This window comes from Filicampus tigris, chromosome 14 (genome assembly GCF_054856515.1).
Source record: "Filicampus tigris isolate MCC_2025a chromosome 14, RoL_Ftig_1.0, whole genome shotgun sequence".
Classification (NCBI taxonomy): domain Eukaryota; kingdom Metazoa; phylum Chordata; class Actinopteri; order Syngnathiformes; family Syngnathidae; genus Filicampus; species Filicampus tigris.
Genome location: NC_141230.1, coordinates 17,115,001 through 17,138,569, shown reverse-complemented (window position 1 = coordinate 17,138,569; position 23,569 = coordinate 17,115,001). Strand labels below are relative to the sequence as shown.

General features: G+C 43.9%; 3 protein-coding genes across 21 annotated transcripts; 2 read left to right on the top strand and 1 right to left on the bottom strand.

Moving 5' to 3' along the window:
• Positions 1-62: 62 nt before the first annotated feature.
• LOC147136576 (uncharacterized) lies at positions 63-14,479 on the bottom strand. Of its 19 annotated transcripts, none has more exons than XR_015089672.1 (6): positions 11,530-14,473; positions 11,262-11,363; positions 7,550-7,637; positions 1,821-1,936; positions 1,310-1,672; positions 599-972 (listed from the first exon to the last, which is right to left on the bottom strand). XR_015089672.1 is itself a non-coding variant. In XM_086052370.1 (4 exons), exons 3-4 carry the CDS (start codon positions 1,875-1,877, stop codon positions 528-530), a joined length of 423 nt encoding a protein of 140 aa, XP_085908496.1. In that variant the 5' UTR covers positions 1,878-1,936; positions 7,550-7,637; positions 11,262-14,469; the 3' UTR covers positions 63-527. The 19 variants fall into 19 exon arrangements, 4 of the variants coding, with proteins under 4 accessions (XP_085908496.1, XP_085908497.1, XP_085908498.1 ...); XR_015089677.1 differs by having other exon boundaries at positions 11,262-11,794; positions 11,896-14,472; XR_015089678.1 differs by having other exon boundaries at positions 11,262-11,713; positions 11,896-14,472.
• Positions 4,415-8,987, top strand: cmklr2 (chemerin chemokine-like receptor 2). Its single transcript, XM_086052369.1, has 3 exons — positions 4,415-4,613; positions 6,050-6,163; positions 6,231-8,987. Exon 3 carries the CDS (start codon positions 6,248-6,250, stop codon positions 7,331-7,333), a length of 1,086 nt encoding a protein of 361 aa, XP_085908495.1. The 5' UTR covers positions 4,415-4,613; positions 6,050-6,163; positions 6,231-6,247; the 3' UTR covers positions 7,334-8,987.
• A 66-nt stretch (positions 14,480-14,545) lies between the features above and the next one.
• ino80da (INO80 complex subunit Da) lies at positions 14,546-22,986 on the top strand. The gene is made up of 10 exons (XM_086052364.1): positions 14,546-15,032; positions 16,839-17,085; positions 17,303-18,030; positions 18,204-18,306; positions 18,388-18,612; positions 18,689-18,822; positions 19,457-19,590; positions 19,672-19,916; positions 19,991-20,148; positions 20,682-22,986. Exons 2-10 carry the CDS (start codon positions 16,868-16,870, stop codon positions 21,647-21,649), a joined length of 2,913 nt encoding a protein of 970 aa, XP_085908490.1. The 5' UTR covers positions 14,546-15,032; positions 16,839-16,867; the 3' UTR covers positions 21,650-22,986.
• The last annotated feature ends 583 nt before the right edge of the window (positions 22,987-23,569 follow it).

Here is a 23,569-nt window from a genome sequence, read left to right as displayed (position 1 = left end):
CCCCTAAAATTCAGGCATTACGGTAATAGGTCGCTGACGAACGGCGAAAGCCCCCTTCAGAATAAAAGCAAAGCATTACGCTGAACTGGACGTCAATACTTCGGGTTAGAAATAAATATATTAACGAATTGTAAACAAAAATTGATCAAAAACGATAATTTAGCTATCATGATACCAGACCAGTTATGGAGGACACTAGACCACCCCAGCTGTCACCAAAACAGGACCCATCCAAATCTGACGTGGCATTTCAAAATAAAAGTCCTCTGAAATATGCATATTTCACAGTCGTCACCCGATATAAAAAAAATCGTTAAAAAATATCCTTTATAGCAATCGTGATACCTGACCAGTTTTGGAGGACACTGGACCACCCCAGCTGTCCACCAAAACAAATCCCATCCAAATCTGATGTGGCATTTCAAAATAAAGGTCCTCTGAAATATGCACTGGACCACCCCAGCTGTCCACCAAAACAAGTCCGAAGTTACAATATTTATTTCTAACCCGAAGGATTGACGTACAGTTCAACGTAATGGTGTGCTTTTGTTCTGAAGGGGGCTTTCGCCGCTCGTCGGCGACCTATTACCGTAATGCCTGATAGAAAGGAAATTAGGGGCGGCTGGCTTGACATTTTTTTCGAGTGGAGGCTGGCTGGCTTGACCGCAGTCAGGCAGGGAGGTGCCGATGATCAGACTGATGGGGAGGATGAGAGGGGGCGCTTTCTTCATAGGTCCGGGAGGCACTGGACTGCTGCTGCAGATGGTGGAGATGATGATGGTGATGGGAGGAGGAAGAGGAAGTGGGGTAGGAGGGGAGCACGGAGAAGGCGGCGACGGTGCAGCTACTGGAAGTCCATCGGCAGACTCCACCTCGATGTGCACGAACAAGTCCTGCAGGAGCACACATGAAGACAACCCGGAGACAGGAAGTGGTTGCACAGGATAATTCAATGAAGGACGAATGGGTGATCTGGAAATAAAAGACAGAGCAACTCAGTCTGTCCAAGATATAAGTGGGAAGACAAAAATGTTTAAAAAAAACAACAAATAAACACTATAGGAACATGATAACTGTTGAGTCGTGGTACCCCAATATAAGCGTAAAATTTGACGAAATTTCCCCTGTTGAAATGTCATTAATCTCATTCCAGCCCCACAAAAAAATAAGCATTTCTTACATATTTTTAATAAAGAAAAAACAGCACTGTACAAACAAAACAGATAATAGACTATAAGAAATCAACTGGTTTTATAGTGTTATTGAAAATTACTGCACATACTGTAGTATTAGTGTAATGGATGTGTACCTTTAAGGGGCGTGGCCTAGTGAGTGACAAGTAGCTGAGTTGGCCGGTTAGTTCAGTGTGAGTGTCCGGGCATGAGTTGCGGCCTACGGCAGCTCTTTATGACTTTCTAACTTAATTGCTCCAATATTTTTTCCTCTTTCCTCCAGCTGCGGCCTGTCACACTTTGGCTCACAACAAAAAGCCCAATTCCAATTTTGTTTGACAAGAGAATAAGAAATAGCAAGAAAACGAATTGTTACAGATAAGTGAAGACTGTGGAGCATATTGGACACAAGCAAGTGCCTGCATCCCCACCCAAAGCTGTGACTGCTTGACCGAGAGGTCACTGATGATGGAGACCCTCCAACAAGGCCTCCTTGTCGTCTAAGGAAATAAACAGTAATGATAGATATTGTATTTAAAGCATCCATATATCAGCAAATTGGGATTTGCTGGGCAAGAGCTGACAATGACACACGTGAAATTTATACCCTATGAACATATTGGAAATGTTGAGTACAGCAACACTCACCAGATAGGATTGAATGTTTCCATCTTGCCCAGATGTCGTGTAATGATCTCTATCCATGCCGTGCTTGATCAAGTTACGGAAAAGCTTTTTTTATTCCAATTTCTTTCCCAACAGCGCTGTCAGAAATTGAACAGACCATGATAACGATTTGCGATGCGCCATAAAAGCTCACAAGTGAATCAAAATTTTCGCCATCTGCCAGGCACAGCGGATGCACAAATGTGCTTGTTTGTGCAAACACTGATTCAAAGAGTCTGAGTCATGACTTCCCCGTCGGCCAATAAAATCATTACCAATGCCAATTTATGTAAACAAATTTTGCAAATGAAAAACAACTCTGTATTCAATATGAAATTAATTTGGGAAATAAATGAAAACAGTGCCTGCTGCTGGATCTGATGGAACCTTGTCCCTCTCCCTGAGGTACACCCTAGACTGATCACCAGCCAGTCGCAGGGCACTGCCCCCCCCCCCAAAAAAAAAAAACCATTCACACTCACATTCATGGACAATTCAGTTTTCAATTCATCTAACCGGCATATTTCTGGAATATGGAATAAAATAGAGGGATAAGCCTCACGCAAGGACAGGGAGAACAATGCCAACTCCACACAGGAAGGTCACAACAGTCGAGATTCAAAACCAGACCCTCAGAACTGTGAGGCAGACGTGCTAAACATTAACAACATCAAGACATTAAAAACATATCATCGCATAATAGCAATCCCATTATGCAAACAATGACTCGATGCCCCCGAGGGTCAATAGCACATACAACAGCAACAGAGCTTAATTTGACACTTGGCTGCATTTACACTGCAGGTGAGAGCCAACTACTCGCCCACCATGCAGCCATGTACAGTATACACAGTCATTTTGCAATTTAATCTCAACTCTGTATGAAATCGAAAATTCATATTGGAAGGAACACAAAATGATTCAACAGCATGGCGCCTGAGTGTAAATGCCTTACAGCTCAGAGGTTCTCCGTTCAAGTCTCAACTCCGGCCTTCCTGTGTCGAGTTTGTGTTATGTTTCCTCTAGGTACTCCAAGTTCCTCCCATGTTCGAAAAACATGACCATTAGGTTAATTTGAGACTCAGTTTGTCATTAGGGAGTGAGGGTAAATGGCTGCTTGTGTATTTGTGCTCTGCAAATTAACTGCCAACCTTTTCATAGCACCTTTTTTTCCTCTGCCAAAGTTAGCTGGGATAGGCTCCATCTATCAACAGACCTAACGAAGACAACCGCGATGTATGGATGAAAAAGGATGGATGAAAATGGCACCTGCTGCTGGATCTAGTCGGGCACTGTTCCCCGCCGCTACATCTGATTGTTGTATTGAACCCCCTTGGTTGAAATAACTTGAGTGTTCATGTCCGGCCGGTCTTGCCACTAATTTTCAGGAGATGTTGCTAACGGTGGGTCGAGTTGTTGCTAAAAGCTGCTAAATGATGTGATGGTTGGGGATTGAGGGGGTATAAAGGTGGAAAAATCTCAGATAAAAATGAAACATTTTATGTATATAAAACTATTTGAGGGCGAAAAAAAGAAAGAGAAGTAGTTTTAAGTTGTAATATCACAATTCACCACTCGATGGCAGTGCGGTATAAATTGCACTAATACCGGCTCTTCCACTGTCCTAATGTGAATAGGTCTAATACATTTTTCAGATTTGGAATGACACCCGGGACAAACATAGTACCTCAAGAATATAAAAATTTTCAGTGAGTTGACTTGTGAGAAAAAAAAAATCATATATGTTGTTATTTTTTTTGTTTGCTCCAAACCATTTGTTTACTCATTTGGGCAGTGGATATGCATTGAGAAACGTATTATAAAAAATGCTTCTGTGTTGCCCCCCCAGTAGTACTGATGAAAAATGATGGCCCCCTCCGGCATTGAAGATGCCCATCCCTGCTGTGGTTTGAACAGTGGTTGTTCAACTTCTGTTTTAACGCATTAAGTCAATATAGCAACTAACAAAGCATTTAGGCTACTTTTGCAGCTTGGCACCGGGCGGTGTGTTTATCCAACTTGACACATGCAGTAAACATTCTGGTGTTATTTACAAGGGTGTATGCGTGCTTTTTGACGTTTTAGTCACTTTTCAAAAGTTGCAGAAGTCTTCCAAGAACTTTTTAAAAGTAGCCAAATGTGGGAGAAAACGGTTGAATCCGAAATTACAAATGTGTGTCCAGCATTTGAAACTTCACATCAGAAAGGCAAATATTTTGCAGTGCACTCAGGGCTGCTTGCGTGCATAATTTAGCTTATGAGTGTGCAGCCAAACAAATGTCATTTTATTTTAAAAGCTGCCAAGAAAATCAAGGTATAAATCAGAGAAGCCAGAAGATGAAGAAGGACTGTGCACACTTGGCGCACACATAACATTTTGGAGTGCCATTAAAAACTGCAACGTTCAGTTCCTCTGTGTTTATTGAGCGAGGGTCGCGTCTGTGAGAAGCGGCCAAAGCTCCGATGAATGAACACATTCTTATCCGCGCGGGCGACCAATAACAACTTTGCACCCCTCCGCGGTGCGTGTGTGACGCGTCCGCCGGGGCGCGCCCACTCCGGTCCACACATCTCCGCGCAAAAGGAACGCTCCGACCAAGTTTAGTTTGGATGGACTCGCGGAAAGAGTGCACACGGCCGTTTACATGGAGGGGAACGTTTAGGGACGAGGTTCGCTTAAGTGGAAGACAAGGGCGGCCACCGTTTTTCACCCGTCGCTCTTTGGATGTTCAACAACAACAACAAAATATCCTTCACGTGCTGCTTCCGCACTCGGTAAGATCTCTTAAGACTTTAAATGCACCATAAGATATTCTAATGCATTTTATGAATGGTAATCTAATTGAGAAGTAGGTTACAATGTGGAAATGAGTCATTTAAATGCCCATTGTATCGATAAGCTGTCAAACTTTCCATTACTTTTGATGAAAACCATCAATCATTTGACCAGTTTTTCAAATGCTAGATTGTTTTTCTATTATCAATCACACACTTAAAAGAAATGTGATATATGAGCCCGATTCTCTGCTTGATTTGCTTATACCTGAAAAAAACTCTCTTGTCCCTAAAGTAAAGATGTTATAATAGGCTACTTGATTTACTGCATATTTCGTTTGTCCTCTGAGGTTTCACTTCTGTAAACGTTATTTTGAAACATTCCTTAGTGAAACTATGTTTTGTACAGAGCCCAAGTATATTATTCGTGAATGACACAATGAAAACAGTAATGTTTTACACTATGAGAAGAAAGATGATCAAATTCTGTGACTTAAGGTACGGCTGGGATTAATACACACTGCAAAGTAATAGTTGAGCTCCAAGGTAACTGTTTGTACCTTATCCATGTCTGAAGAGCTAGCGGTGTATATCCAAGCTGTTAGTGTCAACGGTACAAATGCAGAAGATTTGAATGTATTACCCCACTGACAAGCCATTGAAGTGGAAGTCAACCCAAACATTTTTTTCAAGAATATGTTCTATGCAAGATCACTGGCTGAAACAATGCATTCTGATTAATCTTGCGTTTGTGGAATATGAGTTAAGCAGCAAAATCCACCCCTTTTTCGCTATCGCAGGGGGCGGCCATTTTGTCACTTCTGTCGACTTAAAATGACATCACAACTGCTCAGGGCTCAGGTCACAACCAATCACGGCCGACCTGTTTTCTGAAGCTGAGCCGTGATTGGTCGTTACTTGAGCCCTGAGCAGTTGTGATGTCATTTTCAGTCGACAGAAGTGACAAAATGGCCGCCCCCTGCGATAGCGAAAAAGGGGTGGATTTTGCTGCTTAACTCATATTCCACAAACGCCTTGTCTCAACTAGTGGGCCTGCTGGGAACATATTCTTGAAAAAAATATGTTTGGGGTGATTTCCTCTAAAGGGGGCAGGTCCCAGTGTCATTTTTAACAAATTGTACCTTCTAATTTGAGGTGATTTCACAAAAAATGCTAGAAACATATTTTTCTGTGACCTTGGTAGTGCTGCAAATGTTCGGACGAGCAAAGTTTCAACTTTTCACCCTGATAGCCGCTTACTGATGACTGCAGTGGAAAAGAAACTTACACAACTATTATTGTCTGCCCTTCCAAAAAAGTTCCTTCAGCTTGCGAGAAGAAAATGATTCATCCACTTGTGGTTCCTCCTGCCTCTTCTGTCAACCATGTCACTTGCCGCAATGTTGACCCAAATGGATGTTCGCGTTATGTTCCAGGCTTATCCAAGACACACCCAGTACTCACTTCAACACAGGAACTGAATGAGTTGTTTTACCGCGATTCCTGGATCATTTTGAGGAACAGACAGTCGTGAGGCAAGAACTCAACAGGTTGGTCCGTCAGAACTATGGATGGGTCTTGGCATAATGGATCTGAGTATCAGGTTTCTCCCGGCAGGTAAACTCCAGGCAGCGATGGACGACTCCGGAGAAGACTACGGAAACTACAGCTATGACTACTACCTGGAATATGGCGACATGGAAGAACTTAAAGTGGACCACAGGCAGAAAGAAGCGATGCACATTATCTCAGTGGTCATTTACATAATTTCCTTTGTACTCGGCGTGATCGGAAACGGAACCGTCATCTGGGTGACGGGATGCAAGAGCAAAAGAACCGTCAACAGCGTCTGGCTACTCAATCTGGCCTTGGCCGACTTTGTCTTTGTGCTCTTCCTCCCAGTCTACATTGACTACATCCTGCGCGACTTTCACTGGGATTTCGGCGTGGCCATGTGTAAGACCAATTCTTTTGTGTCGGCCATGAACATGTACGCGAGCGTCCTGTTCCTCACAGTGCTCAGCGTGGACCGATACGTTTCGCTGGTCCATCACAACTGGTCTCGGAGGCGCCGAACGGTTGCCGGGGCCTGGTTGGCGAGCGCTTGCGTGTGGCTGACGGCCGCCATCATGAGCTGCCCCGCGCTCATCTTCCGGGACACGGCGCGCTTACATGACAAAGTGGTGTGCTTCAACAACTTCCACGCGCAGGATGGCCAGTCGGCGGCTTCAAGACACATTCTGATGGTCTCCATCCGTACCACGGTGGGCTTCCTCTTGCCGTTCTCTGCTATGTGTGTGACCGGCATCCTTCTGACGGTGAAGCTGAATCAATCCCAGGGCTCCGTTCGCCTGTCTGGCTTCACCAAAACGGTCTCCGCCATGATCCTGGCCTTCTTTTTATGCTGGGCCCCTTTCCACATTTTTTGCCTGATGGAGCTGTCCATACATTCCTCGCTCTATCTACACAACGTGCTGAAAATGGGATTTCCTCTGGCCACCAGCTTAGGCTTTTTCCACAGCTGCATCAACCCGGTGCTCTATGTGCTTCTGGGGAAAAAAGTTCGCAACATCCTGAAGCGGGCATGCCTGGACATAACGAAAAGCTCGCTCAGAGAACTCAGCCAGTCGGTGTCGGCTACAGAGATGGAATCGTTGCCGGGGGTCCCTCACGCCGAGAGCAGTGCACCAGAGGAGCCCGTGGCCTCATCGACTCTCTGATTGCAAAATAGGCAGGTGTGCAGTGGATATAAAAAGTCTACACACCCCATTTCAAAATGCCGGCTTGATATAAAAAGAAATTGAGACTAGGATCATCTTAAGTCATCTGAAAACTTTGCCAATCATTTATGTGACTTAAAAACTGTAGCAATTTGCCCAAATGCACAGATGTGCGGCTCATGTGTTTGGTCACATGCGCAAGAAATCTATTCTCACCTCGCATGCCATCGTGGGAGAACCTCTCGCAGAACTCATTCACCACAGTGAAAAATATGCTGAGCGGGTAGCCGCATACTGCTATGTCCTGCAAAATTTCAGATGGAAAAACCACATGCATCTTAATTCTCAAACTTTGTTCCATTTGACTCTGATAACTCTCAAATTCCAGTTTGTTTGCACAAGATCCAGGTTAAAAGAACCCGAAAATAGCAACGACAAAAAAAAAGTGTTATGTTGTCATCTTGAAACTTTGCCAACCATTTATGTGACTTAAAAACTGTTCAACTAATTTTGGGGTTTTTTTTTTTTCAAGAGGGGAAGTCAAAATGAACTGAGATGTCATGAGATGTCTTACAAGTGGGATGTGGTTGTGTTCAGAATTAGCCAATCATATTAATGTTAAACGGGAGTCGGCACACACATGCCAACATTTAAAGTGCCTCTGATTAACCGAAATTAAATCTCAGATGTTCTTGTAGGCTTTTCATGTTTTTTTTGTTTGTTTTTTTTTTTACTTTCTCATAGAAGCCTGAAAATGTTGCGCTCACACTGCCTGGTATTTGGACATGTTTACAATTCGCTCCACCTTGACTAAGGCTACAATTCCAGCTGAAGAAAAACAGCCCCCATCTACACACTTGTGCGACAAAATTCATTCTGTTATTTTTACTTCCACTCTATAAAAGATGTTTTAATCAATTGCGTTGTACAGGTTATAGGTCACGTTAATGGTGGAGAAAGTTTTCGAAATGATTTATCTTGGTCTCTTTTTTTTCTGTATCACAAAAACATGACAAAAACCATTCGAACAGGGGTGTGTAGACTTTTTATATCCACTCTTCAACCAACAATTACATTCAATGGTAAAAATGCACTACACTACACTACTCCGTATCTTTCCATGTACTTTTCAACAATCGTGGAGCCTAGCATAACCATGTGAAGGGCTATCACAGTGGAAAAAAACAAAAACAAAACAACGTTACAAACAAGTTTTAATTTCATGACAATCAGTATGGCCCCAACACTACACACCACTTTACAATAACTTTACTACATTATTTAATTTAATCTGTGTTAAATACATTTTTTTTTTTTTTTTTACCTATTACAAATTTGTCTTCTCAACTGTGACCTTCATCATTTATTACATGAACTCTGGGATGTGGGGCAACCTGAACACAACTTTTTTGAAGCTTTGTGTTGGATACTTTCTCAAATGAATTTTACAGCCGGCAAAAAATGATGTTAAGAGATTTGTATTTTGTTCTAATGAGAATGGAATGAGATGTGCATAAGTAGTAGACCACAAACTGTTTTGTATAAATGTATATTTGCTGCTAGAGTAGATTATTTGTAGAAATGTTACAGATACGTATATGTTTGGCTTAATATATTCCAACTTAACACCCCTTAATAAATGTGCTCTACTGTAGTCGTTTGGATTTTTTTTTTTTTTAACATTGTTTCATTAGCAGTGTCTGGGTTATGTCATTAAAGCTTTGAACCTTTGTGTACTACGCAAAATGACATACTTCTCCAGGTCTGCTATTTAGACAGGAGTAGGACTTTGGTCCAGATGTGCATTTTTCCCCCCCCTTTCCCTAAAGGCTATGATGCTTTCAATCATAGTCATTTCCTGTTTTTTATTCCACACTGTTGAACTCTGACAGACAATATTGACATAACAAATGTCTAGACAACACCCAGTTACTGGAATAATGTTTGATAATTGTTTCGTATTATTATTATTCTGTTCACATTTTGGGTATTCCAAAACATCCCTAACTTCTCAACTGATTCAAACCATCCCTACATCGTAATGTTCACCCCGTTCAGATTTCCGCCCCATATTCCACAGATTTCCATTTTTTATTCTAGAATCATACTTTAAGAAAAAAAAAAGACCATTTGTCAACTGATTAAAATCCAGACTTCAAAAATCCACTTTTTGAAGATTGACAGACATCCAAAATGGAGAAATTATGCAAATACCCAACAAATTCATAATGTCTCAATCGTTTCATCAAAACTGTTGCCAACATTGTAAAAATTGCTGAATTTCAAAAAACTCCCATCTTCTCCATGCCAAAATGACCAAATTTATGGAAAAACAAATACGCCTCAAATTCACCATTCCTTACCCGACTCAAACATTTCCCTAAAATTCTAAATCTTTCATTAACTTGGGAATTTCATTATGGAAATTTGGGAATTCTTACAACTGTAAGAATTTGGGGAATATTGAAAACAAGAAATCGTGAACTCGTAAACTTTCTCCATTAATTTGAGAATCTTTTTAATGATTTCATTCTACCTCGCTCCAATCACGGACCCCTGATACAACCCCCCACCAACCCAAAACTCATTTCTATTAATTCTACCAAATTTGTATTCAGGCTAAGCTTTTCTGGCGTAATTACATGTTTCTAGTTGCTCGTCTCTTGAGAAAATGAACCTATAGCTTACTCTGAATCACTTCCTCATAAATATGCAGCATGTTACAATCGGCTATACAGTATGCCCAATAATACTTACCACAACATCATAGAAAATATATAATTACCTTTTCATTTGAATAGAGTGTACGCTATTTACAGTACAATATATGTAATATGACATCTGATGATAGTGGAGATAATACACTCGTCTTGTGACGCACGACTACCGCTCTCAGAACAGTTGCCTGTAGTGAGTGCCAGTAGCTTTTTTTTTTTTTTTTAATCAAAGGCGGCTGGACTATAGCAAACAATAGTAACAGTATGTCACTTCATAAACTGACTAATTGAGTTTGTTTGTGACAATGCACGTCTTTGTGCTCTACTCAGTGACCCATTTTGTGCGTGGTGTGCAAGACGGGGAATATTATGAAGCCCTTGTCACTTTTTTTCACGAAGCTATTGCACATTTGCCAGCCACCTCGTTTGGTGCCATGTCATTTGTAATGAACACCCTTGGCTTCTAAACACAAACATGCTGTGATGGAGTTTAGCGATTTTTTTTTTTTTTTTTACATTATACATACAAATGTGGATAAAGAAAGTGATGTTTGAGATATCTGCCAATACAAGTGCAACATAGACAATTAAATATGATGCATTATAGATGTAAAGGTTATTGAATAAGCTAAATCATTGCGGACGGCGGCCGGTGGATAAATACTGAGGTTACTCTCATTAAAAACAATGGAGATAATTATTAGATGGGATGTAATCTTTAATATTTGTATTTTCATGTATCAGAGTTCAGTTTCGTTCATGCCCACTGTCACGCTTGTGAAGTTATAATATGCAACTTTGGCCGGATATGTGTCACACGGTTATTATATTGGAATTGGACACTTGGTCCCGCAGTGTTTATCCAGGATTAGATACTAGTAGTCTGCTTATGTTTGGGTGGGTATTTTGGAAAAAAGTAGGGTTGCAGGCGCCACGCTTCTGTTTCCATGAAGACCCGCCCGTTTCTAGAAACTGTCTCATGTGCCTTTTTGTTGTGTCTCTTGTTAGGGTTTTTTTTTTTTTTTTTTTTTCAGCTTTCACAGCATTGCCAGCGAGATTACAGGACCCGGTAGAAGATGTTCATGTCGGCATTGTCTGGGAATGTTAATGATGTAGGCCTACTTAATGCCCAGTTGCAAACCGTACGTGATCATTGCTTGGACTTGGGAGACCACTTTTCTGTTCCTACCGTAGTCGATATTTTGATTTACCTGCTTTGGTCAGTGGGTTTCTACTGAAGAAAAGTGACTCCGCTGATGGTCTGGATGCTATGGGTAGCAACACATGTGAGCTGATGTGTATCCTTCAAGCACCTAAAAAAAACAAAAAAAAACAATGAGGAGTGGATGTCAGACATAGCCAGGTTTCCGTTGAGGTGTCTTAGTAAATGTTGCATGTCATGATTGAATTAGTGCAAAATCGGACTTGCTTCAGTCCTGAATGCTTTGTTTCTGATAGCCTGAAGCGACAAAGGCTTACCCGGCCGTTGGTGAAAAATGAGCTCGGGCCGTTGGTACCTCCAACCTGGGGAAGATGTGCTGACTCCAGTTGCTGGCGCAGTACGCAATGAATCATGAAACAGCGGGTGATCATTTCACCAAGCGTGTGCTGAATAGCGTCGGTTTTACACTTGCAAGGAATTGAAGGTTACCGAGCCGCTGCACTGAAGGTGAGACCACCAAACGAATAACATTGATTCAAAGCGCGCTTGAAGAGAACTTAACACCGATCCTTTCCTCTTTGCCTAAATAATTGATCACATTATTCGATTTAATTGATGGAATCATAATTAGAATAATCGATTCTAAAATGTTTGATAGCGACAGATGTTAGAAAGAAGCTTACCTCGACTGCACCTCTAACAACCTTGGTGACTCAGCACAAGTGCTAAAAGAGAATGCATCAGGAAGCCCGATGTAACATTTTTGAGAGGCTTTAGTGAATGTTATCACCAAACTGGAGGCGTCACCCTTTGGATTGTGGGTTTTTTATCTTCTTATGCAGGTGCGGGCATGACCAAAACACCCTCTTGTGTTCGGGAGCACTGGTGGTCTGCAGATGGGAGACGAGAGGCTATCTTTATGAAAGCTGTGTCAACCATCGCTAAGGGTGCTCCCAACAGCACTAAATTGGGGGTGGGGCCTCAATCCGCCTCACATATACCGGTAATAAAGAGTCTTGGAAGGAAAAGCTTTGAGTAGAAAAGGTGACAATTTTACGAATTGTATTTGATGTGCTGTTTTGCTGTCTCTGCAAGTGTTGCCGGACAAGAAGCTGCAGTTGATCTTGGGTTTAAGCCAGAAGCGGCTCTATCAGAGAGAACCCACCTAAGGTTACGTTCATCGTAGGAGTCGACATTGGCAGAATTAGCCTCAACCACCTCCCAAAGGACAGCTATATAATTCATCAAGGTCAGCTGGTTCTTAGCAGCAAAATCACCGTCTTTAAAACACATAAAATAAGACACCTTGATGTGTGTTATAACAGAGAAATTGTGACTCCATTGTCTTCATGGGTTTTGAGAAGTTAGCTTTGTGACCTTTCATTCTGCTTGGATCTTTTTTTTTTTTAGCTGAGCGTCCTATACTGCGAAATGTAGCACCTATGTGACCACACAGGGTTGTGCGCAGCAAACCAGGGTGGCGTTGACTCTGGATCATGAGAGCCTTATCTGTGTTGAACTAATTGTTCACCTTGTTTTGTTCAAAGTAAAATTGAAAAGAGGACATTTCTGTCATTTAAACTCACTGGAGCAAATCTGCCCAATGTCACTCTCAATGAAATGCACACTAGACTAGCAGAGGTTTTGGCAACTCTGGTACGATAATGATGACTTTGTGGAGGCCAAGCACTTTAAGCTGGCTAATGAGTTGTCCAAGGTCAGCTGTTGTCAACCTTCAAGTGTTTATATAATAAAGGAACTTAAGCACTATCAAAGCTCGATGTTTTATGACATAATCAAGTCTGCCAAGTCAGGAGGTGATCAAGGCTTTGCTCGGTGAACCTTTCGTCCCGCCACTTCTTCCCGACAGGCAGACTGATCGATCTCAGCTCAAGGACGTTCAAAGTGTTTGTTCGCCTGTACAAATTTGAAATGTGATTTCTGTCATTACCCACAGATCCCATAAGAAGAGCTTCCGAGACGATAGTCAAGTGTGTAAAAGCCACCGAGGAGGAAACTAGTTGTGGATGTGCCGGCTACCTGCTGAACTAATGTGCATCCAAGCAGAGGAAGAAATGATACATACAAATGTATCAGCCACAACATTATGACCACTTGCACAACATAATGGTATCCAATACGAGAGCCGTGTCAAATGGTCTACCCTTATAAAATAATAACGCTCAGTTTTGCTTGGCACTGTCAAATCCAAAATATACAAGATGTTCCAAAACGTTTTTGACATACAGTATTGTAAAGTCCAATAACAGTCAATTCTCACTCAAAATATTTCAATTTTTAACTAGATGTGTGATACGTTTCTTGTAAAACTTAGGCTTAATTCTCATGTGATGTTTTACATTTCTTTTTTTTTTCCCTCCAAGCTGAAGACAGATACCGAGAATCACAAAATACTAGCTACTGCTTTCGTACTTTAATGCAGCTAAAATGCAGGTGAAATTACATAATTGCCAGCTGTCAGTGTCAATCAAAGTGACTAATCGTTAAAATTGCAACTTTTGTGATACAGCACTTGTATTGACTCGCTTTAATTCGTGCAGATGTGCGTACTGGGAGCCAAGTGTCACAAACATGTTGCCTCTTCTCATTCTTAAAAAATAAAAATAAAAGAGTTTTCCAACAATAAAAAAAGCTCCATCTCACTTTAAACCACACGTGTTTTGGTGTAAGTTTGGAAATTACAATATTAGAAAAACAACACATTATATACTTTAAAAGTCTGCAATTTAGAGTCGGACCAAACTACTTGTGGAGACAAGTCAGCAGGTGCAACAACAATGAGATGATAAATCTCCAATAAATGTGTTATTTCAGAAGTGTGTATCAAACTGGTATCCCTCACATTAATCAGTACTAAGCAGTAAGAAGTAGGTGGCATTCAAAAAGATGGGTGACCCCTGCTGTAAGCGGTGTAATAATTGTAATAGGGAGTAGACATTTTCTTGAAAGCAAAATGCACTTGTTTGCATATTTTTTTTGTAGTCTGAACAACGACGAAAACAAATATATTTGCACATGTAAATAATAACACTGTTTAATTTTTTTTTTTTTTTTTTACATCCTATAACATTTACACTGTACATTCATGAAAACTAATTTTCAGTAGTGAGCCTATTGTACAGGGGAATTATTGTAGAAACTCATTTCAGTATTGCATTATTTATTTACTTATGAATTTTTAAGAAAAAGTTGAAAATGTCTTGTGTGATATGCTGGGGTGAAAAGGATGGAGCAGGAGTTAAGTGTTTTGGTACCTGACACGTGGTCCATCATCAGTGAACAGCGGGTGAGAGTGTGGCAGTGCAGCAGGGCACATTACACACAGACACTCACACCGAGATGAAATATCCGTGACTACGTGGATTTGTCACTCAAACAGCCCGACTCGGACCTCTCGCCATATATGTGTACTAAACGCAGAACATGGCAACAACACTGTCACACTTTTTGTTGCACTTCGGCACTGCGGGCGCTCTTAACAAAGTTGAATTTCCAATATGGTTGGAGAGGTTGTTGTTGTCGAGCGGGTTGTTGTCATGTCCCCGCAGTGCCTGTAGTGGTGCTGTGAGGGAGTCTGCCGTGGATATGACAAAATCCTTAGCAGCCTACCTACTGCTTAAAATTTGATCGAGCGCTTATTTTACATCCATTCGAAAATCAAGTCGCGCGGGGCTCGATGAAGATCACTATTGTTAATCTATCTCGGGACATCGATGCACGAGTAGCCTAGCGGGTCGTATTAGACATTTCGGCCGTCTATCTGGAGCGAATACCGTACAACGGCCCGTACCAGTTCAAGGTAAGCGAGACCTCGACCTCGATTTATGGATACACCGTTCAGCGCAGCCTTTAGCCGGGGAGGCGATTACCACTCGACGCCGGTGCCTGTCGAAGCTAACGGGCCACATCTACCCGTTTATTTTTCCCGATATTTGAGCATCCACTTTTTCAATTATAACGCTAAGCAGAGTTTAAAACTAAATGTAAAAGTTGCCACACGTCTCATTGCACAACGCTATCAACCACTACTAATATATATATTTTTAACGGAAGCCTCCCGAGGACAGGCCTTAGCTTTCGTGAAGCCCTTTTGTTTGAACGTGTTGGCAGTTTATGTATAATAATGTAATGAAAGAAAAGGTTACATCTTAAATATTTATCGTGAGTATATTCTATTCACGGTTTAGATTACAAATAATATGGAATGAGAGCCACATCGTGTTGTCTCCATTTGTAGAGGTTTCCGTTTCCTGGTTAGCTACCGCCTACTAATTCGTGTTTTTAGCTTCCTTAGCTAGCTAGCTAACGAATAGTTTGACTTTTCGTGGCAGCCGAGAGGTAAAAAAACAAAACAACAACAAAAATCATGGACCAAATAGTTAAATTGTTTGCGAATAATAACATGGGTACTTTCCACGTCTAGTTAAGTACACTAGTGGTGCAAATAAAGTTTGAAAATGCTCATCGGACTACATGCTAATATTGACAAGCTAGCTCCGTCCGATATGTAATTCTGTTAGTTATCCTTTGCAACGAACCAGCCAGTCCTTCTTAGTTGCCTCCACAGTTATTGGTATTCATTTAACAGTAACCTGATTTGTATTACCTTTATTTAAAACCCTCAAATTATGTGCTATCTGCACGCTTCGGGTGTCGGAGCCACACTGGCGCCCGTAATACCAACTTCTACTCCTTAAAGTCAATGATAGCGGCTACTACGGTAGATGGGTTGCGCTTATATTAAGTGACCTGTTAGTATTTACACTAACCTTTGAATAAGATTTATTTTCACGGTGCATACGCCTATTAGTGTATATAGACATATATGTATGTGTGTGTATGCGCGTTTTTGTCCATATAGGCAAATGTTGACGGACCTTTCACGTGACACTTGGACGATGAGTTGTTTTTCTGTAAACAATAACTTGCGTGTACTTGCAGACAGGGTTACTTATAAATGGACAAGGATTTGGAAGGATTGTTTCTTAAACGTCTTTCCACAGTTATAATGTAGTCATTATACACGCGTTTGGTAGCTAAATAATAGTAATACTTTGGACGTTTGAGCATTTGATATCCAGCTAAAGATCTGTGAACTAGTTCGCTCAGGCCTCACTAATAAGACAAGTGAGGGCACTAGTAGAACAATAAGGGAATACTCGAAGAATCATTGTGTCCTACTTGTATAACATGTTGTCCTTCTACTAGTATGCCAAAGTTGCCCTACTAATGTGAAATGCCAAACAGAAAGAAAAAAGTAAACTACCTGCAGTTAAGACACCATTGTTTCTATTATTTCGCCTTAGTCATTTTACTAGTGGGCTAAATTGTCTTAGTAGTGAGGATGAGTGTACCGCTACATTGACCTTAAGATGGGCATCAAGGATATCAAGTAAATGCTCAAACGGCTTTCAATTGGTTCTAATGTTTTGAAGCACTGAAACATGAGCTGCAGTAAGGGCTTACTGTATACCCTCTTTACAGTTGACTGAATGAACAATCATTTAGCGTTGGTCTGAATCTGCACGCATGGTTACATGTAGATTTCAAAGTGTTAATGATGTCATTCTTTTTTTTTTTCTCTCTCCCGACTTTATCCCATCAGCTGATGTTGTCAAGGACAAGAGTCACGTGATGTATGAAGGCAAACACATACATTTCTCAGAGGTGGACAATAAGCCCTTGTGCTCGTACAGCCCGAAGCTGTGCAAGCAACGCAGACTCAATGGCTACGCTTTCTGCATACGGCACGTTCTGGAAGACAAGACCGCCCCCTTCAAGCAGTGCGAATATGTGGCCAAGTATAACAGCCAGCGGTGTACCAACCCCATCCCAAAGTCAGAAGATCGCAGGTGTGTAAATTCTAGTGCTCTGAACTTGGATTTTAATTATACTGAAGATCACAGTGTCGCCCTCGTCAGTTGTGGTTGATACGTTACAGAACCATAACAAACGTTTCGCTCGCTAGAAACCGTAGATGTCCTGCCTTATAGCGGGGATTTTCTACAATATATCGGGGCCGCTACAGGGGAACGTGTGTACTTAAAGGAATTGTAACTGTTGTTCCAGGTACTGCAACAGCCACCTGCAGGTCCTCGGCTTCATCCCCAAGAAGGAACGCAAGAAGAAACACGATGCTTTGGAGGAAATGCGTTCGCGGGCTCACTTGGAGTCAGTGGCCCTCAACATCACGGTGCCGTCTTTACCTTTAGCTTCCAACGGTCTGAATGAACTTCCGCCATCGCCACCCTGCACGCGCCTGCTAGCCCTTCCTGATGGGGAACTCCTGGATCCGTTTGCCTTCTACGAGGATGACACAGACGGGGAGGAGATGGGTCCTCCTCGAAAAAGCAACGCCATCAAGAAGAAATTGCAGAGCCGGCTGGTGCTGAACCAGAAAATCTGCCAGGACGCCGAGCGTTTCCAGACACCTTCCGAGCACTTTAGTCCCTCCCCCGTCCCCCGCGCCCACCCGTCGTCGCCGCTCAACACGCACCCCCCGCGGCAGCAGTCAGGTCTACTCCAGCCGCCCCATCAGCAGGGTCTATTATGCAATCCAGCACCACCTCAGACGGTCAACTTCATGCCTCCTGGCGTACCCGTTAATGCTTCAGCCAGTCCCGCGCAGCCACCAGGGCCGTCACTCAGCAGGAAAACGCCGTTCGCTTCCAAACACATGGTGGTCATGCGACCCGCCTCCTACTCACCGTCAGCCCGCTGCCTGGCCAGGTTGCAGCATCTGGTACAGCTCTGTGCCAAGAGACACCGGGAATATGGAGACCTCTTTCCTCATTTAGGTGCATCCCCCACTCCTTTTATTTACCACCAAATGTTAAGATGCGCTACTAAATTTGGGGTTGGGTAAAATTTCAGGATGATTCCAAATTTTCCATCCACCCATGTTTAAAGAGGTTAAAAGATTGTAGCGAGGTGGGACGCATGGGCTTTTTCCTAACAGATGTGCTTGCAGGCCTGGACTGGTCGGAGGACAGTGCTGATGACGACGACGACGACGAAGAAGTTGAAGCGGAGCGATTTGTTCCCGGCCTGAGCACTTGGAGACCGCAGAACGGGTCGGGAAACCAAACGCCAACACACAAATCCGCCCAACCTCTCATTTCACCGCCGCGACTGATCGTCTCGTCCCGACACAGGTTGGAGGACGACGCCGGCTCGTCGCGGCGAACGCGACTGTTGAGCCTTTGCTCGTACCTGCAGCAGAAGTACAAGCACATGTGCAGGCAGGAGAGGGCGAGTATCCGCCAGAAGAGGTACCGCTACGCCTTCCGCAAAGCCTTGGTGCACGCCGCCAGTAAGAACCCAGACTGCGCCGGGCAGCTCGTCCAGGAATTACGCGGCTCCTCTCAAAGCCCTTCAAGGTAGTCTCAAAAGCGACTTTGAAAAAGCATGATTTTCCCCACCGCTTCAACCGATTTTCCTTTACGTTCGCTTTAGTGCCGGAGCAGAACATCGCCAAAGCGCGGCACCTGCGAGACAGCGGAACACAGACGCGGGGACGTGTACGGGCAGCACCAAAGGCCAGGCCTGCGACAACAAAGCGCTGCCCTTCACCAAACACTGTTTTCAGCGTATCCTTTGAACATTTAAAAAAAAGTTGATTCACCACAATCCAATAAATGCGCGCTAAAGTGCATGTTGACTTGAGACAGATTGCGGGCAATGTTGCTGGGTTAAAGGGCCATTATTTTACCAAGGCTGGCAGGTCATGAGTTTAGTTTCCACAAGGGCTGAACGATTTTGAAAAATGTACATTTTTGGGGGGATTTATTTCACGATTATTTTTTTCACATCTTCTAATCATGTTTTTTTTTTTAACAAACGCAAGCACTACATTCTCTCTCTCTATGTGCATCTCCAATAAAAGACTATGTGATACGCGTCTCGATACACGGGGCGCGATACGATTCAAGGAACGGTACATTTTAAAGTGGAACAATTAGATTCACTTATATCTTCTCAACTTCTTCGAAACCGATTTCCCGATTCAAATTGGTTTTCGTTACATCCTTATTAGCTTCCGCATCTCGTTGCGTGTGCGATCAAGTTTGTGCCGTTTTTTTTTTGCACCATCAAACCTTTAGTAAATCAGGCCCAGTTGCTGGGATTTAGTTGATCCCTCGGGTCAAAAAATTCAGTTTCAAGTATTCTCACCACAAGCTCTCCATCCGGGTCTTCTTTTTCTTCCTTAATTGTTCTCTGTAGACATTCTGTTGAACCGCTCTCAGCAGCTGTTTGCAAGCTGCACAGCCAAGTTCGCAGATGGTCAGCAGTGCTCCATCCCCGTGTTCGATATCACGCATCAGACGCCACTCTGTGAAGAGCATGCCAAAAAGATGGTGTGTTTGGCGTTCAATCTCGTCTCCGTGGGCGGTGAGAGCCTCGTGTTTACGCGAAGGTCTCCCGTGCGTTCTACGCAGGATAACTTCCTACGCGGCGACGGCAATCGGCGAGTGCACCACCACCACCACCATCACCACCACCAGCAGCAACAGCACCAGCGTAAGCCGCGCAAAAAGACCAAACCACCGGCACTCACCAAAAAACACAAGAAGAAGAGGAGAGTGCCGCGGCGGCCTCAGAAACCCATTCCTCCCGCGTTGCCTCAGGGGTACCTGGGAATGCCGGCTATGAACCTCGCTCTGTCCTCCCAGGCCAGCATCAGGTCTGTGTGAACCTGTAACCTCTCACTCTGCGTTCGCACAGGTTCGTCACATCCTCATCATCCCTTTTTGACAGGAGCCCCTCGACTCCAGAACTGAGTACAGACGAACTTCCCGACGACATCACCAATGAAATGGAAGACATTCCAAACGACCTCGAGCTCAACCAGGAGGATTTTTCGGATGTTCTACCGAGACTACCTGACGATCTTCAGGATTTTGACTTGTTTGAAGGTGCCCGAACAAGTTCGCGTTCAAGTCTTCACTTTGACATGACATTTTAAACAATTTTTAAAGTGTGAGAAACACAAAACGTGAAGAGCATTTGAAAGTGAGTGCTGGCTGTCAAGACTCACCCACAACTTGTTGTAACACCAAGACTGACCTGTTAGAGGCAGCGCGTTGCCGCAGGGGATCCAATCTGCAAAATGCAAAGAAGAAAATGTGGCGCTGTAAAAATTGAAATAGAAGACGAGAGGCTAACTGTTAGCTTACCTGGTGACTTAAAATGCGGCGTCAGCCTCTGCATGGCGCTCTGTCCCTTCTTTTTTTTTCTTTTTATACAAAATGGCTAACCTTAGCTCCTCCTCCAATACAGAGCTCTTCAAACAACAAAGATGTCATACTTCCTTGAAAACACAAACCGCAAAATGTCATTTATTAAAAGCATTTTCGTTTTTTATTCTCTCGTTAACAAAATCGTTTTTTCTACTTTAGTTTGAGCTATTTTGTTAGTTTTTGATCATTAAAATAACCTTGTTTTGCAGGCAAGAATGGGGATTTGCTGCCCACCACGGAAGAAGCCGAGGAGCTGGTGCGCGCCCTGCAGGCCATGGGGTCCTACACAGACTCCCTGGTGTGCCTGACCTCCATAGGCGACCTCGCCCCGTCAGAAGGAGTGGACCACCGAGCCATGACCGTCTTTCCCGGTGCGGTCCAGCCGGGGGGCATGGGGGACATCCTCCACAGTCGCCTCCCGGCGGAGAACTTTCCTAGCCTGGAGCTGGAGGACAACATACTGCAGTCCGCAGCGGGCCACTTCCCCCCCTCGCCGCCATCTCAGCCCACGGACCTGCCCCAAACGTCAGCTGCCACCTCGGTAGCCCCCCCGAGCGGCTCCCTGCTCACTCAGGCCCCCGAGCGGACGTTTGCCCGCACGCGCCCCGCTCACATTCTGGCCAAGTCAGATGCGGCGGCGGCGGCGGCGGCGACGTCGTCGTCGTCGTCCCCGTACAGCGACCAAATCCCCTCGCCCCACGCCGGCGCCTTCCAGACAGATGCCCCCCTCCTGCTGGAACCCCCACGCTCATCGTGGAACAATCTCCCCTTACCCCTCGCCGACCCGGCGCAGTTCGGCAATCTCATGGCATCGGAAAGTCATCTCATATCCACGTCGCTGTCCACCCCCCCGGCCGGCAGCCACTCGGTCAACTCGGTGACGCTGCAGCCTCTGGCCGCGCTCTCGGCCCTGCCTCAGAGCGGCCTGACGGGCTTGACCGTGCCCCCGGCCCCCACTTCCTCGTCCCCGCACGACCCCCTGACCTCCTTGCAGCCCAAGCAGCAGCTCCCGCAGTTCAGCGCGGCCTTCGGTCACCAGTTGGCCTCGCACAGCGGCATCCCCAATGACCTGCAGCCCAGCCACAGCTCCACGGCGCCGCCCGCCGGCTTCTCCATTGTTAGTGCCACCACTGCAAGTGCCAACAGCGCCTCCGCCCCTTTCACGCAGAGTAACTGAGCGCAGGCTACGGTCATGTATACCACATCCTTCATGTCTAGCTCCGGGTCCGTGTCGGATATTGAATCGCTTTGAAAGTCTACCAGTTAACATCCAGTTGTAACCTAGTACTACTAGTGGTGCTATAGTAGGTGCCAACTAGTAGGAACATGTAGTTGTGCTACTAGTGAGGACAAAGAACGCACATGGGCTTTTAAGTTGGATATCCAGGATCTCGAATAAATGCGGTCACGGCTGGAAAGGAATCATTTGCTTTGCAAAGGCCACGGCGCACCCCGAACCTTCCACTCAATGCGGGAATGGTGCACACGTTTGATCATGAATTTGCACAACGCCAGGGGGTCTCATCAAAGACGTCGACAGCAGTACCTTGACTTACAAGTGCGCCGACTTGCCCGTTTTCCTCGTTTTGATTTTTCCCACAGACCCGTCTCATGCACAGTTTGAGATGCATATGGCAAGCGGGCATAGCAAGCTAGTTAACATTGAGTACCATGTCAACTATTGCAGTTGCTTCACTAGTGACCTAGTTGTCTTACTAGTGAGACCAAACAGCTCACTACCAAGGACATGCTTCTTATGACGGAAGGATAGCTATGAAATTAATTCAAAATCCTTTATCCATCTCAAGGTCTATGGTGCTAGGACACTCGCTGCTCTGATTAGTAAGACAATTCAGTGCACTAGCAGGATATTGAATAAAGGCTCAAAGCGGCTTTAATCAAGCTGTCGAGCGGCATTTATTTGATATCGAAACTAGGTGAGAACTGCATGCTGTTAGTACTGCAATGAAGTAACGGTCGTTATCTAGTAAGGACAAAGAGCGTACGTGGACCTGTCAGCCATCGGAGCATTTTTTTCCCCCCCCAATATCTGTCTCAACTCATTCACTGCCATTGATGAGTATACTTGTCAATAATGTTTTCAACGGCGATGGGTGGCTGCTCCAGTGTAAATGTCAAGCTTGGAAACAACGTGACTGACGCACACCCACCCAGTAGATGGCAGAATTCATTTTTTTCTTCAACCGCTAGTGCCACTTTTGACCTATTAGTATGACCTTAAAATGGATCTCAATGATATCGAATTAATGCTCAAATGGCTGGAAACTTATTGTACTAAAACACTCTTCGTCCTCCCTAGTAAGATTCAATGCACTAGTTGAACAAACGGGTCTTACTAGTAATGTTTTTTTCCACCACTTGTGCCGCGTTTGGCATACTAATATAAACTTAAAGCGGAAGTCAACCCAAACATATTTTTTCCAAGAATATGTTCTGTCCAAGCTTACTAGTTGAAACGCAGCATTCTGATAAATATTGCATTTGTGGAATATAAGTTAAGTAGCAAAATGCACCCGTTTTTAGCCATCTCTGGGGGCGGCCATTTTGTCTTCTCTCGACTGAAAATGACACCACAACTGCTCACAACGACCAATCGCGGCTGACCCTTTTTTCTGAATCTGAGCCGCGATTGGTCCTTGTGAGTAGTTGCGATGTCATTTTCAGTCGACAGAAGACAAAATGGCCGCCCCCAGAGACGGCTAAAAACAAGTGCATTTTGCTACTTAACTTATATTCCACAAATGCAATATTTATCAGAATGCCCTGTTTCAACTAGTGGGCGTGGATAGAACATATTCTTGAAAAAATTCCGTTTGCGTTGACTTCCCTTTTAAGATGGATGGAGGTCTATGTACTCGTATGCTGTTTGTCCTAGCACACTAGTTGAACGACTGTCGACATGGAAAGCGGATTTAGCACTAGTAGGATATTGACTACATGCAGAAATGCCTTGCCAAATAGTCATTTGAGCATTTATTTCTTGATATCCATCTTGAGGTCAGACTATTTGGCCTAAAGTGCCACTAGTAGTGGTAAGATAGTCGTTCTACTAAGAGTGCCCTAGTTGTGCTCTCTG

What these genes read in the sequence shown, in the direction of transcription:
- LOC147136576 (XM_086052370.1), bottom strand. Translation starts at nt 1,877, where the DNA reads ATGGATAGAGATCATTACACGACATCTGGGCAAGATGGAAACATTCAA. An exon ending in GAAACATTCAATCCTATCTG is followed by an intron (nt 894 to 1,820) that starts GTGAGTGTTGCT and finishes GTGCTCCTGCAG; the next exon opens with GACTTGTTCGTGCACATCGA.
- cmklr2 (XM_086052369.1), top strand. Translation starts at nt 6,248, where the DNA reads ATGGACGACTCCGGAGAAGACTACGGAAACTACAGCTATGACTACTAC.
- ino80da (XM_086052364.1), top strand. Translation starts at nt 16,868, where the DNA reads ATGTATGAAGGCAAACACATACATTTCTCAGAGGTGGACAATAAGCCC. An exon ending in CACCAAACACTGTTTTCAGC is followed by an intron (nt 18,823 to 19,456) that starts GTATCCTTTGAA and finishes TGTTCTCTGTAG; the next exon opens with ACATTCTGTTGAACCGCTCT. An exon ending in TCCTCCCAGGCCAGCATCAG is followed by an intron (nt 19,917 to 19,990) that starts GTCTGTGTGAAC and finishes CCTTTTTGACAG; the next exon opens with GAGCCCCTCGACTCCAGAAC.